We start from the raw sequence: 15,080 nt of genomic DNA on the forward strand, positions 1-15,080 counted from the left end.
TTATAATAGACTTCTGTGGGTGAGCTGGGGACCACAGTTTTTGAGGTCAGCAAAGGGTCTTTGGTTGGAAAAGTGTTTCTCATAGGACCACTTTCTGCGTTTTCTTAGAGGTCTGGGGCCAGAGTGTTTTGTTTTTTTTTCTCTAAAGCTGGTTTGTGACTGAAGAGCAAAGCAAGGAGCTGCCATGAGAAGGCTGTGCTGTGACTCTGCAGTGATGTTTGGGGAGGTACTGGGGGTACCCATCCCTCTAGCAGGGTATGTTAGCTCTGGGACAGGCTCAGGGAAGGGTGACAAAAATGATGGCAGGTCAGGCAGCTGTGTTTCACTGCATGCGTGACAAGGGGTGATGGTTTTAAACTAAAGGAGGGAGATTCGGGCAGGACATGAGGAAGAAATGGTTGCCCCTGAGGGTGGTGAGAGCCTGTCCCAGGCTGCCCAGAGAGGTGGTGGATGAACCATCCCTGGAGACATCCCAGGCCAGGCTGGACGGGGCTCTGAGCAACCTGAGCTGGTGAAGATGTCCCTGCTCAGGGCAGGGGTGGCACTGGGGGAGCTGGGATAGTCCCTTCAATCCAAACCGTTCCATGATTCTGTCCCTGCTGGCCACAGGCTCTGGCAGCAAGGCTTGTGGGGTGGATCTGGCTCATGTTTCCCAGCTTAAAAATGGAAGAAGCAACTTGCGATGGGGTTTGGTCTCCCAGCAGTGATCTGAGACTGTCCCCAGTGGTGCTGATGAACACGGGTGAGATGGAAGTGCTGGTGTTTTCTTCTTGTCCTTTTCAATCCACTCCCAGCAGTCCCCAGATAATTATTTTGTGAGACACTGAAACATGTTCCCGTCTCCCACCACAAATTCTGTAGCTTAAGGCTATTGTGTGGGATTTCATTGTGATGAAAATAAAGCATTGGCTCTATTGCTGGGGAAAGAATCGCCGGAGACTGAACCGTAGGAGATGAGATGTACAGAGCTGGGGACTGCGGCTCACGTCTGCTCCAGTTCTTGTTATAAATGACTGTCATGCCTGCTCTGAAAGATGAGACACAGTCAGTGTATTTTTATTGGGGTAAAATAAGGAATAACAGTGACAGATTTATTTTTGGAAGGTTTTTGCCCTGTGCCTGGCACATGGCCTTGTCACGGGTCTGCTTTCCCACTTAGCACCTGACATTACACTATACAAAAGCCAATAGCTCTTTCAGTTTTTCCCTTGTCAGAGAGTATTATAGGAAATCAATACAAATTTCAGGCTTTAGATCCAGAGTTTTAAATAAAATACAAGACCTTATAATGGCTGTAGCTGTTGGCACTTTCTGCCTCTCCATCTCTGACAAGGGTAAGAGGAAAGTCCTCTGCTCAGCCCAGCTGCGATGGCATCCGCTCCAGGACCCTCTGTTTGCTGCCATCACTCGGGGACGTGTCACTGAGGCGTGCCCATTAATTGCTGGTTCAGGTCTCACTGGCAGGTCTTGCTTTCACCACCGTTAATTTGGATTACCGGGCTTCACATGACTAATTAACAACAGGATAAAATCTCCTGGGTAGCATCAGCTCTTCACATAGTTGCGATCGAGCAGCTGTGGATACAGCATTAACAGTTATCCTATGTAAGAGAAGTACAGTCTATTAGAACTTATTTCTGTCCCTTTGTATTAAGCATGAAGCAATGTTGCTTAATGTACTGTTAAAGAGATGTGTTTTATTCTCCTGTTTTAATTTTCTTCATTATTTTTAGTAGCAGTATGTCATTATTATTTCAGACAGGAGCTTTCAAAGTAGCTCAGAGCAACTGGGAGCCTTCCTGGCTTTAGAGGAGGTTTCTTTTCTTTAAGATCGCAGTTATCGGTCCACTTATTTTCGGTGTTTCTGAGTACCTTGCAAAAGTTGAGTGTTCTGCTTATATGCTGTGCAGCTGAGCTGAGAATGGGCAGCTGACTTGGAGATAACTCACTTCTGTGTCTGAAACAGCTGGCCCGGTAGCTGAGCATCTGCTTTCATTTTCCCCTGGTAAATAACACAGTGAATGATGACAGGACTTGACAGGGCTTCATGTTAAGATTGAAGCTCCTTGAGAAAATCCTCTGGGCTTTTTGTGTTGGACAAAAAAATCCAGAGCTGTATGAAACAGGTCCAAAGATGCTTTTTTTTTCCAGCCTGGGATCAGAGGCAGGCGTTACGACGCTGCTCGGTAAGGATAGAAGCGGGTTCAAAATAGATGGGGGAATACCATGGAGTCGGTGAGGCAGCATCAGAGAAATAAGAAACGATAACCTGAAAAAACAGAAATGGTCTTGGAGGAATAAGCTTGGGGGAGGACTGAGAAATGTTCTGTCCACAGGTACTCACTAGTGCTTTAGGTGCTGCTGTACCTGCCACAGGGAGATTTGGCTACGGACAGAAATTGCTTAAGCACTTAATTAAGTTAGAAACACAAGTGGGAACAATATCGCTGCAGCAGATGCAGGTTTGGGTACAGATGCTGTGACGCTGGGGGTGGGACAGCCAGGGGGTTTCTATCCAAGTGTCCTTGTGCAGTGGGAAAGATGCGGGGCTGCCAGAAGTCAGGATGTGACCAGGGTGTATATAATCCAGCTACGACCCCAAGCATAAATGGTTCATGAAATGCATTAATTTTTAGTAGGTTAAAATGAGCAGAAATGCGGCAGCAGGAAGATGAGGAAGCACAACGAAGGCAAAAAGGCCAGGAGAAGCAGGCAGAAAAACTTCTCAACGCCATCAGAACCCTTCCAGTTTGTTTTTTCTTCAAAGCAAGGAGAGACTATCCGGAAAGGGAAGCATTGTCTTCAGCCGTCAGAAATTCACCTGCTAATACATGAGGGGCAGTATCAGAACCTGACGCAAGGACATGCCTGTGCTGATGGATTCTGGACTCATCAGATGCCACCCTGATGGTGACGTGGGACCTGCTGTGGGTGGCTAATTAGCGGCAATATCAATGTGTCTCTGTCTTATCTGCAGATTCTCAGTTATTCTTTAGTTTCCTGGCAGCACTGAGCTCTGGGGGGATCGCAACTGCCACTGCAGTGATGGAGAAGGTGTGATGGAACATCTGCCACATCTGCTCTGCCTGAGTCGCTGCTCAGCACAAAGATGGGCTCTTGTCCAGTAAGGCGGGCACTGGTGTGGGCAAAAGCTTTCTCCAGCATCAGGAAGAATGAAAGCTATTCAGAAGCCTTGAGAAAAGGGCGAACAGACACCAGCATGTTCTGCAGGAGAAGAGAGGTGGTGGATGCCACATCCCTGGAGACACCCCAAGCCAGGCTGGACGGGGCTCTGAGCAACCCAGCAGGTCAGGTGTATTGGACACTTGCAGAAACTGGGTTTTGGGATAGGGGAAAACTAGCTTTAGCAATTAAAATCATGCTTTTGTGAACACTTTCTCCTCTTTGGATATACTTTCTCTGTTCCAGGATTTGTCTGAAAGCACATTGCTCCCCAGCTCCTGCTCAAGTGCAAGCAGGAGATTTATAGAGCTTTTAACTTTTAATGCAATTGCATTCCCAGTATATAGGCGATGTGTGTCTTTCCTCTTTCAGTTACTGCATTAATTTAATTACTCTCTAAGTCATCAGGAGGATTCAAATCCAGGCTACCTTAACCTCCTCCACTTGGCTTTTATGGCTGCTCCCAGCTGTTCTGGATCCATTCATGTCACTGTGGCAAAGCAATGTCCCACCAGGGAGTGATCCTTCACTTCCCTGGCTCCAAGATCTCCAGGAAGGGCTGTGACAAATGTCCCCAAAAGAGATTTAACTCTTCAGTTCACAGACTTGAGCGTGCCCCAGCCAGAACCTTGCGTACTCAATGCCAGACTGCAAGCAGCAGCGTCGCCCTTCTATGACTAGGATGTAATTATGGCTTTGGAAACCATGGGTTATTAAGCACCATGTGTTGGGACAAGCAATTATTTCTTAGAGAGTTTAGACTGTGAAAGAGAGAGTCACCACTTGTCTGCATGGGGAACGCAGGAGGAGCAGGGGACAGGGCAGACAAGCTTGCTGTCCGAGATGTGCCACCAAAGGGACATGCAGAAGTGTGTGGTTGGGGTGGATAGAAGGTCTGCAGGAGATGACGAGGACAACCATGTTCCTGTAGACTTTCAGAAGTATTTTATTTGCCCCTTCTAAAGCTGTTATTCCCTAAATCAGGCCTTGTGGCCCACAGAATCAGGGGAAACATCTACATGACCGTCCTTAACCATGTTTTCAGTTACAACTTCTGTAAAGGGGGAAAGAGCTCTGGACCATTTCCTCCTGAGGTTGGTGGCACAGGGAGGTCCTCAGGCAGGTGTACTTGGTCCTTCAGCTGCAGTTTGTCCTGCTGTGGTTTAATAATAAGAAAAGCGTGAAGCTTTGCAAAAGGGTTCCTGCCATGAGCAGGGACATCTTCACCAGCTCAGGTTGCTCAGAGCCCTGTCCAGCCTGGCCTGGGATATCTCCAGGGATGGGGCATCCACCAATGCTCTGGCCAACCTGGGACAGGCTCTCACCACCCTCATTGTGAAAAGTGGAAGCTCTGGTCCAAGACGGAGTTCACACTCAGGAAAAAACCCACAGCATTCTAGAGGAAAAATCAGGAGAATTCTCATCCAGGCAATGCATCATCCTGGTCACAGTGAGACAGGATCACAGTGGGAGATGTTGCTGTTAGAACAAGCTAAGACGGGCTGTCCCCAGAGAACCGGGGCTCAACAAATGGCGCTTGTCAACCTCACAAATGTTGAACCTCTGCTGCCAGGCTGGTGCCCTCAAGCACTCCCAGCCTCTGGGGCCAGGAGCTGGGGAGGAGAGCTGACCCCTGCCAGTGTGCCTGGCACAGGGAGACATGCACTGTGGTGCTCCTGGGGTGGTTTGTCATCATCAGCTGGTAATTAAGTTGTCTACATTAAACAGCTAATTAGCGAGCCAGGCTCAGTCTCTGAGGTGGAGGTCAGTGTAGCCCCTCACTGGGTGCATGGGGCTGGAGGGAGGCTCTGGAGAAGCAGGTCTGGGGTCTGACTGGGACTGGCAGCCCTGAGCCCGCGGGTTTTCGCTCCGCAGCTCTCTCCGTTAAGGGCCGGCGGCCATTTTGGGGCGGGAGGGCGGCCGGGGGCTGCGCCTCGGCGGGGCTGTGAGCGGCAGCCGGGCGCCCTCTCCTGCCCGCCGTGGCGGCGTCTCGGGCGGAGCGGGATGAGGAGAAGCCGGGGGAGGAGGGGAGCGGCCTCCGTGGGTTCTCTCGGCCCCGGGCCGTTCTGGAGGGGTGGCAGCGGGGACATGTCCGCGTTCTGTCAGGCTCCGGCTCTGCCTTCAGAGAGGGTGTGCGGAGAGATGGCGTTCGGGGAAATTCCTCATAAACGAGAAGTGCTACTTGTGATAGTGAAATGTAACTCTTTATTTGCCAAATCAGAGGACCTTTAAGGGCCCAAAGATCCTATGTCATCCCTGCCGGTTTTAAGGGCAGTGGGGGTGGAACGCTGACCCGTGTTTTAAGTTTTGAAATAAAATAATTCCTGAATGTGAGCCGGGGAGCGTGGAGGCGGGGAGCGAGCCGGCAAGGGCTGTCAGCGCTGGGGGACTAGAGGAGGTGCTGGCCCTGATGCAGTAATTAGCACGGAATTAGCGGGATGGAGCATCAAAACTGGGCTTTCTTGCCAGACTAAGGTTGCTGACTGCTTATTTATTTACGAGGATTCTTTTGAATTTTTTTTTTTAGTAGGAGGAGGAGGCGGAGGTTGGGGTTTATGGTGCTTTCAAGGCAGGAGGGACAGGGGCTGGGAGGGGCAGCCCGGCGGGAGCCCGCGGATGGATGGATGGATGGATGGATGGATGGATGGATGGATGGATGGATGGATGGATGGATGGATGGATGGATGGATGGATGGATGGATGGATGGGGAGCGCCCGAGGTGCGGAGCGGGGCGCTGCGGGGCCGGAGGAGGAGCGGAGGGCGGCGGGCACGGTTTCCCCGCTGCCGGGAGGCGGTTTCAGCCCCGTCTCGCCGGCCGGGGGAGCGGATGGCTACAGGTGGAGGCGTTTGCTCCTCTCCTAACGTTCAGTTGTGCGTGGGGAGTGTGTCTTAGAGGGACTGTGGTTTATTTCTCTTTAACGCAAGAAAAAAAGGATGGGAGGGGGAGTGGCTTATTTAAATGCTTATTTCAATAACGTGCCCTGAAATTACCGAGGTAGTGTAACGATTTCTTTGTCTTTCTCCCTGCTCCTCTCTTTCCCTTTTGCCCCCCTCCCTCCCCCTTCTCCACAGGCCACCTCTGCATAAACTTGAGGAACTCGGGCTCTTTCAGTGAAAATCTTCTCTAGCAGCACAGCAAACATGCCTGAACAAAGCAACGACTACAGGGTGGTTGTGTTCGGAGCAGCAGGGGTTGGCAAAAGCTCCTTGGTTCTCCGTTTTGTGAGGGGGACTTTCAGGGAAACCTATATCCCCACGATTGAAGATACGTACCGGCAGGTGATCAGCTGCGATAAGAGCATCTGCACCCTCCAAATCACAGACACCACGGGAAGCCACCAGTTCCCTGCCATGCAGCGGCTGTCGATATCCAAAGGTCACGCTTTCATCTTGGTGTACTCTGTCACCAGCAGGCAGTCCATGGAGGATCTTCAGCCCATCTTTGACCAGATCTGCCAGATTAAAGGGGACATCCAGAAAATCCCCATCATGTTGGTGGGTAACAAAAGCGACGAGATGCAGCGGGAGCTGGATGCCAGCGACGGGCAAGCGTTAGCCAGCAAGTGGAAGTGCTCCTTTATGGAGACGTCAGCCAAGATGAACTACAATGTGCAGGAGCTCTTCCAGGAGCTCCTGAATCTGGAGAAGAGGAGGATGGTCAGTCTCCAGGTGGACGGGAAGAAATCCAAGCAGCAGAAAAAGAAAGATAAACTGCAAGGCAAGTGCTCTGTTATGTGATTGACTTTTGCTGGACTCGCACCGGTGCGTGGTGTAGTCGGAGCAGGGACTCCCACAGAAAATACATTTCTGCTGGAGGTTTCAGAGGAATCCGTGCCTTAGAGGGCTGCTGCTTTTCCCGAAAATCTCTGCTGGATTATTTGATGTGTTGGTTTTAAAGATAATGGCTTTCTGCATGTTTATTTTTTTTAAAACAATAAATGTTAAATGTCAGCAATTACATGTGACAGGAAGTTTTTAATGCCAGAAGTTTACAGAAGAGAAAAATGTCAGTCAGAAATATCTCCATTCCTGCCAGTACATGGTGGTTTTTAAGTATTCCCAGTCTATTAGCTCAAAAGAAATCACAGTGTCTATAATAATGTGTATACCTCAAAAATTGTTTTCAGGAATCTATTGACCAGGGCAAATCTTTAACAAAGCTGCATCTGCACTGCAAATGAGCATGGATGTTGCTCCAGGTGCTTATGTGCTTGGCAGACAGACTGGCTTGCCTACCAAAGACACAGTTTTTGTGTGTTAGAATTTAAGTTTTCCTGTGTGCTGTGCAATTCCTGAGACGTCTGTGTGTGATTCCAGCTATATCTGTGTATAATCGAGCTGTTTGATTTTTTTACCCCCTTTACTCTGACTTCCCCTGTTCCCTGAGGCCGGAGGTTCCGTGTGCTCTGGATCCAAACCGGGGTGGTTCTCGGTGTCCTCAACCATGAGCCGCCTCCTTCGGGAAGGTGAGCAGGGTGCTGTAAGTACCAGGTGATGTTGGAGCTGCTTATCTCAGCAATTCACCTTTTCTTTCTCAAAATTCACCTTTTCCTTCTCAACTGTCAGTCTGGTTTTGCACGTGGCTGAAGCTACTTTTGCCTGGAGTTCTCCTAGATTTTTTTTTCCCCTTATTTCATCCACGTTACCTGGGTTTTGAGACTTACAACAACTCAGTTCAGGTAACACTGCTTCGAGAAGAAACATCTACACCTGCAAGCTGCATGATTAAAGCAAAATCCTCTCTGACAGAAAGTTTTAGCAGACAGTTTGCACGACTGAACAGACTGGAGACATGGGCTTAGTCTGTCTCTTGTCTTCCTCACTCTGTTTGGGGTTTTTTTTGGCATGATAAGCCTCATCTGCGGTGCATGGTCAAGAAGATTTCAAGAAAATAAGTGCAAGTACTTGCTATCAGCCTATGTTGTAATGTGCTTTATGTATTAGTCCCAGCAGAAGACTGTCAGGACTTCAGTGTCGCCCTGTAGGTTTGATTTTTACAAAGCAACACAGTCTTGACGCAAGAGACGTGGGAGAGGGGAATTGCTGCTTTTTATAGCACTTTTCTAGTGAAGCGATTTTATTGTAGAACAAAATATGGAACAGGAGATGCTGGAAAGTACATTCCCTTTCTTACTTTGCAAGCATTATTGTCTATTAATAACTGCTGTTTTCTACATAAGATGCTAGAGAAGAGCCTTTTCACTGTTATTTATGTGTTGCAGACTGATACGGAAAGCCATGAAGTTTGTGTCCGTGTTAATACCTCACATATTTGAACAATCCTTACAGTCAGTGCTGGCTCCTGATGCTCCACTGTCTCCTCTCTGTCCGTGAGCCGCTTTTCCGACCTCCTCAGGCCGTTCTCACGCACATGTAAGGGGTCATTCGGCTCCCTGTTTGCCCCAGTTCCAGCTCACTTAGTCCAGCAGAAAATCTTGCTCATTATGATTTCAGAAACCCAAGCAAGTTTTACGTGAGCGTTCAGTGCTGACTGAAACGGCCATGATGGCTTCGCTTGGCAATAACTCTTGCGTTTTCCTCCCTAACTCTGCATGAGTTTCGAGCCCTCTGTTCTTTCATTCCCAAGCAGTTATGAAATGCTGCTCTGTGGGTCGTTTCTAGCATCTGGCAATTATTATTGCAAAGACTATTTCAGTTCCACTGCAGCCTTTGAAATCCCTATAAGACATTTTATGTTTAAGCCTTTTCCAAATGTCAGGAGACCTAATAATGTCTCTGCACCTCCCACTGCCTGTGTGAAGGCAGGGCGGTGTGTAGCTGCGATTATTCACCCAGCCGAGATGTTCTGGAGCATGTCATTGGCACTGCGGTGTTTGCTTTGGATGTGGTAGGGAAATCACCGAGAACTGGGGTCCGGCAGAGCAAGAGGAACAACTAATGTGAACGAAAGAGGCTCAGTACCTCCTGCACCAGGCAGAATCGCTGGCACATTCAACAAGAGAAGGTCCCATGGGATCACAGGGGTGATGGAGATGCTGGGGTGGAAATAATCGGTGTTTTGGGTGTGCAAGATCAATTGTGTTGTAAGTTAAAACTGTATGAATAAATTGTGTGATTTTATTTGTTGCCAAACTAAACTAGTATGACTTGTGTATGTGTGCAATCCATCATTCTTATAAGAAGGGAAATCTATTTCAGTATCTTCAGAGTATTCCAGGGAGCCATGTAGAGAATAACTATAGTTAGTAAGAGTGAAAAATACCGTATTGCTTGGGGATGCCCATTAATCCTTACGAAACAGTGGTTGTATTAAACGAACGTTTCTTTGTAAACCTTTTATTCGGATCTGCTTCCTCGTAACCCACATCTGGTGGGTCTGTGTGTGGGGACGGACGGTGGCATCGTCCCTCCTGTGCTCCTATGGCCAGTGGCCTTGGGATAACATCATTATTCTGGAGTGACGACGTAGCTCTGGGTTTATGGCCCTCAGACTAGTGGGAGAAGATCCCTGAAAGCTGAAAATCCATCGTTTTTAGGGACCGATGGGTAAGTTTTTGCTAAAACCCTACTTGAAGCAATACGTGTCTCGTGCAGATATTTGGGGAGTTTGTTGCACACATGCTTAAGTTTTGTTTCTCACGTAGGAACATTTTGCTGAATTAAAGGAATAATATTTTTTCTTTAAGGATTTAAGGGTTTTGTAGTGTAAGGAGTATATGCTGGAAGTAAATGCTTTGGCCTTTTTTGAATGAGTGCAGTTTTAAAAAGTGAACGAATCTGTTGTGTTTGGGTTTTGTTTTTTTAAAAAAGATCTTCTGATAAAAGACATTCAGGTGACAACGTGTTTGGTTTTTTTTTATGGAGCTATTTCTGCATCCTGTAAACTCTTCAACTTGGAGACACCTTGGCACACTGTTCGCATCTGGCGGGTTGGGTGGTAACTCGCTATTTCTCAAGTTTGTTGGTTTTCTCTATTTTTTTCTCATTCAGTCAAATTTCATTCAATCCCAGAACCCACTGTTTTCCTGAAGTGTTCTTCACGAGTTCAGATGTGGTGAGACAAGGTCATGGAAGACACGGACAGAACTTGTTGAGTTGCTGTTAACACCTCCATGATGTCTTTCCAGGATCACAAGGTGAACGCAGTCGACAGTAAAAATTCTCTGTGTAACGTCCTGAATGAATTGTGAGACCTGGATGAAGGCTGAGACTTTTTGGGCAAAGTCACTGCATTTACTCCTGCCCTCTGTCTCAGAAGGTACCAAGGACTGGCGATTCCAAACTCTGGCCAACCAGGTATGTATTTCCAGCACTAATTTAATCCTGGCTTTGAGTTTCTCAACCATCAGCTGCTTTAAGTTGGAAGCAACATGGACTGAGTGGAGCATTAAGACAGGTTTTCCTTAAATCTGTGGCTCAGAATCTAAAGCTTGGCACAAATTTTGCTCTGAATCATCAGATCCTTGCTTTCTACTACTGCAGAGCTGTTAAATATTTTTCAGAAACAGCATTGCGGTTCATTCTGGAGGACGTGTTAAGCAACATTCAGACTAGAAGGTGTCAGAAGAGGTTTAATGGACAAAGATAACAGCGCTGCAGGCCTTCTGTTTCTTTGCTGGAGGAAAAATATTATGGCACCTGTAATTTCAAAGCTGTTCCAAGGTTTCCTCTCTGCAGTCCAGAAATTCAAACATTTCTCAATCAGTAATACTTAGAATTTCCATGCAACAGTTGTTGACTGGCCCAAGGCAGCTTCCTTCTTGAGTCTGGCCAACAAAATCAATGTCAAAAGAAAATACCAGGGAGGAGAATCACAAGCAGCTCTCTGTGCCTTGCAAGAGAAAACGTGAGCAGTAGCTGGAGTGTCCACCCACACGTGTATTTTAAAAACAAGCAGCCAGAATATTGCTATTTTCTAGTTCCTCTTGCCAGAGCAAAGCAGGCACAGGATTAATGTAGCTAACAGCTCTGAATAATAGCAGTGTTGCTTTATATGCGTGGTCCATAGCTACAAGGTATGTGGTGCACTCCAGAAGAGTAAAAGCACATCTTAATCATCATCTGCGATCTTCTGCGGTTTCTGTGGAGTAAATTAAGTATGTCAAAAGCATCCAAGAGTTAATGGAATCGCTAAAGATGGCTTAAAACTAATCGCAGCGTAGCAAAAGGTGGGAGTGTGACAGGGAGTGTCCCTGTGCAGTACCGACATGTCATTTCCACAAAGTAAAGCCTGCAAAAGGGAAGGGGATGAAAATGAATAAATAATGGGGTATCTGTGCTCAAATTGTTTCAGCTATTTCTGCTGTCAGATGCCTTACGGCTGGCCAAGGTGGAATGGGGCAAGTGGCTGATTTCTTGATTATCTGGAAAGATGAGGCAGAATGTGCTTGAAAATGGAAAATATTTCTATTGGCTATAAGAAATGACTCTTTCCCACAGGCATAATTCCAGGCATCGATTTGTTCTGTTCCTTTTTTTTAGGTGAAAAAATAGCCTTTACACGCAAGAAAGAGGATGCTGAAGTGTGGCTGGTGTTTGTCCGTAATGTGAGTCATGCGTAACAAAAGGATATTTGGTGTTTAATGTTTTTTTTGTTGCATTCATTACTGCTCAAAGCAGCCTTAGAATGGCCCAGGGTGCCGCCTGGGTTGCAGCCCCATCAGGCAGTTTTTGACTGCTGTATATTTGCAGTCTGTGGTATGGTGCCAGTTGCTTTTGTAACGTATATGATGTAAAATAATCTGGTTTTCTCGTGGGTCAGGGTTATTTATCACACATGCTCCTTTTGGACAGCCTTTTCCAGGAAAGGCTGCGTCCACCAGCCTGGTGATGGGGATTCTAGTGAGATACTCCTTCTTTTGTGGAAGAAATACATGGGAAATAGTGAGGGAAAACAAGCACAGAGAGGATTCAGACCATATTGGTGGGTTTGGCTCTTTGGGACACCGGTGGGCTGGCAGAGGCAGCAAAGCCAGAGGAGCCCAGGCTCTGGGTTCTTCCCCAATTACACTGTGGCTGGTGCATCTTGTCCCTTTATCCATTTTCTGCTGCTGGAAGGGACTGGGGGACCTCTCTGACCCTCTTCCCCGAGCATCGTGGGTGCTGGTGTCCGCTCTGCCCGGAGATCTCCCCATGGGTTAACACCCTGCCCATTTCTGCACTGAAGCTGGCTGGGAGAGCTGAACTGCAATATTTGATTTCTGCTCTTTCTCCTTTAGCAGAGTCTATTCAACAAAATGGCCAAGATACTGATTTTTTTAATTATATTTTTTTCCTCTGGGGATGCAAGAAACCGCAGTGCCAGGCTGGCTGGGATGGAGCGGGCTGCTGGCAGCATGGGAGGGAACACTGGCCAGGAACAGGGACCATCAGGGATTGTTTGCTGTTAACAGGGCAGGGACGGCACTGGGGGACTGGGGACCACTCTTGGATGTGGAACATGGTCACAGGTCTGACCCCTGCACAGAGGAGCGATGAGGGATGTCTGCCTCATAAATTACATTGCGCTGTCTCTCGTACCTCCCGTTCTCCTTCCCCATGTGTCTATACAGAATTTGATTACTCTTCTGCTCTAGAGAAACCCTTTCTGGACTGCTGGCTGTGCACATCTGTCTGTTTTAGTTAGGAAGTACCTTGTGTAACTATTACTCTGGACTCTGTGCGCAGTGAGCTAAACACACCGGGTAGCTGGGACCACCCTGTTCCTGAAAGACATGACACCTACCTCTGCCCCGCAGCAGCACCTCACCAGGAGCAACCTCTAGCCTGCTCTGTCTGTTTTCATGAGCATTTTTATCTGCAGTTCTAGTTAAGAATAAGCTCAGTGGAGCCACCAAGTCAAAACTGGGAGTGATTTGGCTGTTCTTCTCCAGCATGGAGCTTCTCCACAATTCGGTTGGAGAAGATGCCCCAGCTCTTACAGTGAAACCCATATCCCTGGGCAGGGCAGGACAGGGCAGGAGGCTGGGGATGTGTCAGAGCTGCAGCATCTTCTCAGCCATGCCGGGGATGAGAAAGGAGCCGCTGCGTCAAACACGTGGCAGAAATCTGGCTTTGCTTTAGCATGGCCAAAGTGCACGCTGAGACCAGACCTGCTGTCTTTCCAGGTTTATGTTACTGCAGTCTGTCCCTTGGCTGAACTCTAAACCTTGGAACACAGGAAATAATGAGAGTTGAGCAAAGATGAACGAGCGTGGTGGACGGGATTACAGCCTGAGTACCGCACCGAATCCCACAGGCGTGGGCTGCTGCTGATGCCCCACGTCCAAAAACAACGTTCACACACTTTGCTATGGGATAAGGGGAGCAAAACAAAAGAATCCAATAACATAAAATATTTTGGGGTGGCCTTGGTTGAAATACAGGTGTAAGGTATGAAAAGCAAACTGCAAAAATAGTCTATTTGCTTTGTGTCACCTTCCTCTGTGCGTCTGTGCTCAGAAGGGTGGTAAGAACAAGGCTGAGGCAGGATGAAGAGCTGGGGGTGTTGGACCCCTGGCCTGGCTCCAGAGAAGATTTTCATGGTTTTTCTTGATGCAGTTCTGGCTGCCGATCCCTGTCCTGTCCTTGAGGAAGTCATTTGGTTCCCCATCTCCCCCCTGGTCGTTCTGAATGGACAAAAGGTGGGAAGCAGGTAAGCTCTTGAAGCAAAGATTCTTTAATAGTCATCTAGATCTCTGATCTAGGCTTGATACACTCTTCTAATGCACACTAATAATAACAAACATTTATAAATGTCTATGTATTTGTGTTTGGAGGAGAAAGGAAAAACTGCTTGTATAAAAAAAAAAAAAAATGTGCTTGTGTCACTGCAGATCTGAAGAAATCAGTCCTGACTTCAGACAGAGGCGAGACAGCCTGTGTTTAATCTCTGGGACAGGAAAAAAGGAAGGAAAGCCAAGAGATCTCCTCATGCTGGGTCTTTATCCAGCCCCTGGTGAAAAGAAAAATAAAAGTTTAATAGAGAAAATACAAAGTTAAAAGTTGCTTTACGTTTTCCAGTCCTGTTGGAGTGACAAGGCTGGTCCCACGTGTGGTCACTTGGTGCAACTCGCTGGAGAGCGCAGAGTGCTGCAGAGGCAAAAATATAATATTCTTGTGTAATATTACAAAATATTCTTGTGTCCATCGGCTGCACGGGAGCAGGGTGGCTGGAGCCCTGCAGCCTCTGCCAGCTGCAGCCGCATTTTTCCAACATATGGTCACTGTTTGGCCATTGCAAAAATAGTTGCGAGTGGCAGATAAAAATGACCTTTTTAAGAGGAAGTGGAGGAAAAGAAACGAAGCTTGTTACTCATCAAAAGGACGGCGGGAACAACAAATTCCGTCGTGCCTGGAAGGGGAGATGCTGCTGCAGGGCAGAGGTGCGGAGATGGGTCCAGTTTGCCCAGGACATGACCCAGTGTGCCCCCGAGGGCTGATGCAAACCAGCTGGGGGGGACAGGACCCCCAGCAAAAGCTGCTTTTTGGGTCAGGCAGTGGCCCCACGGTGGACTGGGGGCTGCTTGCCTGGGAAGTCTGCGCTGCAAGGCAACATGTAGTTAATTAACGCTGATTGATTAAGCTCACGATTAGAAGTGGATGAGTGGGGAGCTGCTGCTTTAGCCCACGAGGGGGCGATGCTTCCCGGGCTGGCTGACGCTTGGGGGAAAGTGGCTTGCTCTTGCGCAGGAGGAGTTTGTTCTCTTTTGGCAGTTTTCCTAAGAGTTTTGATCTTGGTGTATTTTTGCACTCCAGTGTGATGCCATTGAACCATCGCACTCCAAATACTCCTGTGTCCTCCTGAGGTTCAACAGCAAGGAGTCTGGTATAAGAACAAGACTCAGACCCAACTTAATCTGGTCTAACGAGCGCTCCTGCAGGCTCCCGGGCAGCAACCTGAACTTAAGCGTTAATCAACTGAAGACAAACGTGCTCCCGGGCACTTTGCAGCATC

General features: G+C 47.9%; 1 protein-coding gene and 1 long non-coding RNA gene across 5 annotated transcripts; both read left to right on the top strand.

Annotated features, from left to right (window-relative positions):
• Window positions 1-5,153: 5,153 nt before the first annotated feature.
• DIRAS3 (DIRAS family GTPase 3) lies at window positions 5,154-9,282 on the top strand. 4 transcript variants are annotated; one of them, XM_021296473.2, is made up of 2 exons: window positions 5,154-5,658; window positions 6,257-9,282. In XM_021296473.2, exon 2 carries the CDS (start codon window positions 6,326-6,328, stop codon window positions 6,920-6,922), a length of 597 nt encoding a protein of 198 aa, XP_021152148.1. In that variant the 5' UTR covers window positions 5,154-5,658; window positions 6,257-6,325; the 3' UTR covers window positions 6,923-9,282. The 4 variants fall into 4 exon arrangements, with proteins under 4 accessions (XP_021152148.1, XP_021152160.1, XP_021152156.1 ...); XM_021296485.2 differs by having other exon boundaries at window positions 5,215-5,313; window positions 6,257-7,139; XM_021296481.2 differs by having other exon boundaries at window positions 5,270-5,380; window positions 6,257-7,139.
• A 1,022-nt stretch (window positions 9,283-10,304) lies between these two features.
• Window positions 10,305-14,096, top strand: LOC135580095 (uncharacterized). The gene is made up of 4 exons (XR_010474256.1): window positions 10,305-10,441; window positions 11,627-11,691; window positions 13,685-13,778; window positions 13,960-14,096. It is a non-coding gene; the product is annotated as an uncharacterized LOC135580095 (long non-coding RNA).
• Window positions 14,097-15,080: the final 984 nt, after the last annotated feature.

This window comes from Columba livia, chromosome 8 (assembly GCF_036013475.1).
Source record: "Columba livia isolate bColLiv1 breed racing homer chromosome 8, bColLiv1.pat.W.v2, whole genome shotgun sequence".
NCBI classification, from domain to species: Eukaryota; Metazoa; Chordata; class Aves; order Columbiformes; family Columbidae; genus Columba; species Columba livia.

Coding starts and splice junctions, on each gene's coding strand:
- DIRAS3 (XM_021296473.2), top strand. CDS start 6,326: ATGCCTGAACAAAGCAACGACTACAGGGTGGTTGTGTTCGGAGCAGCA.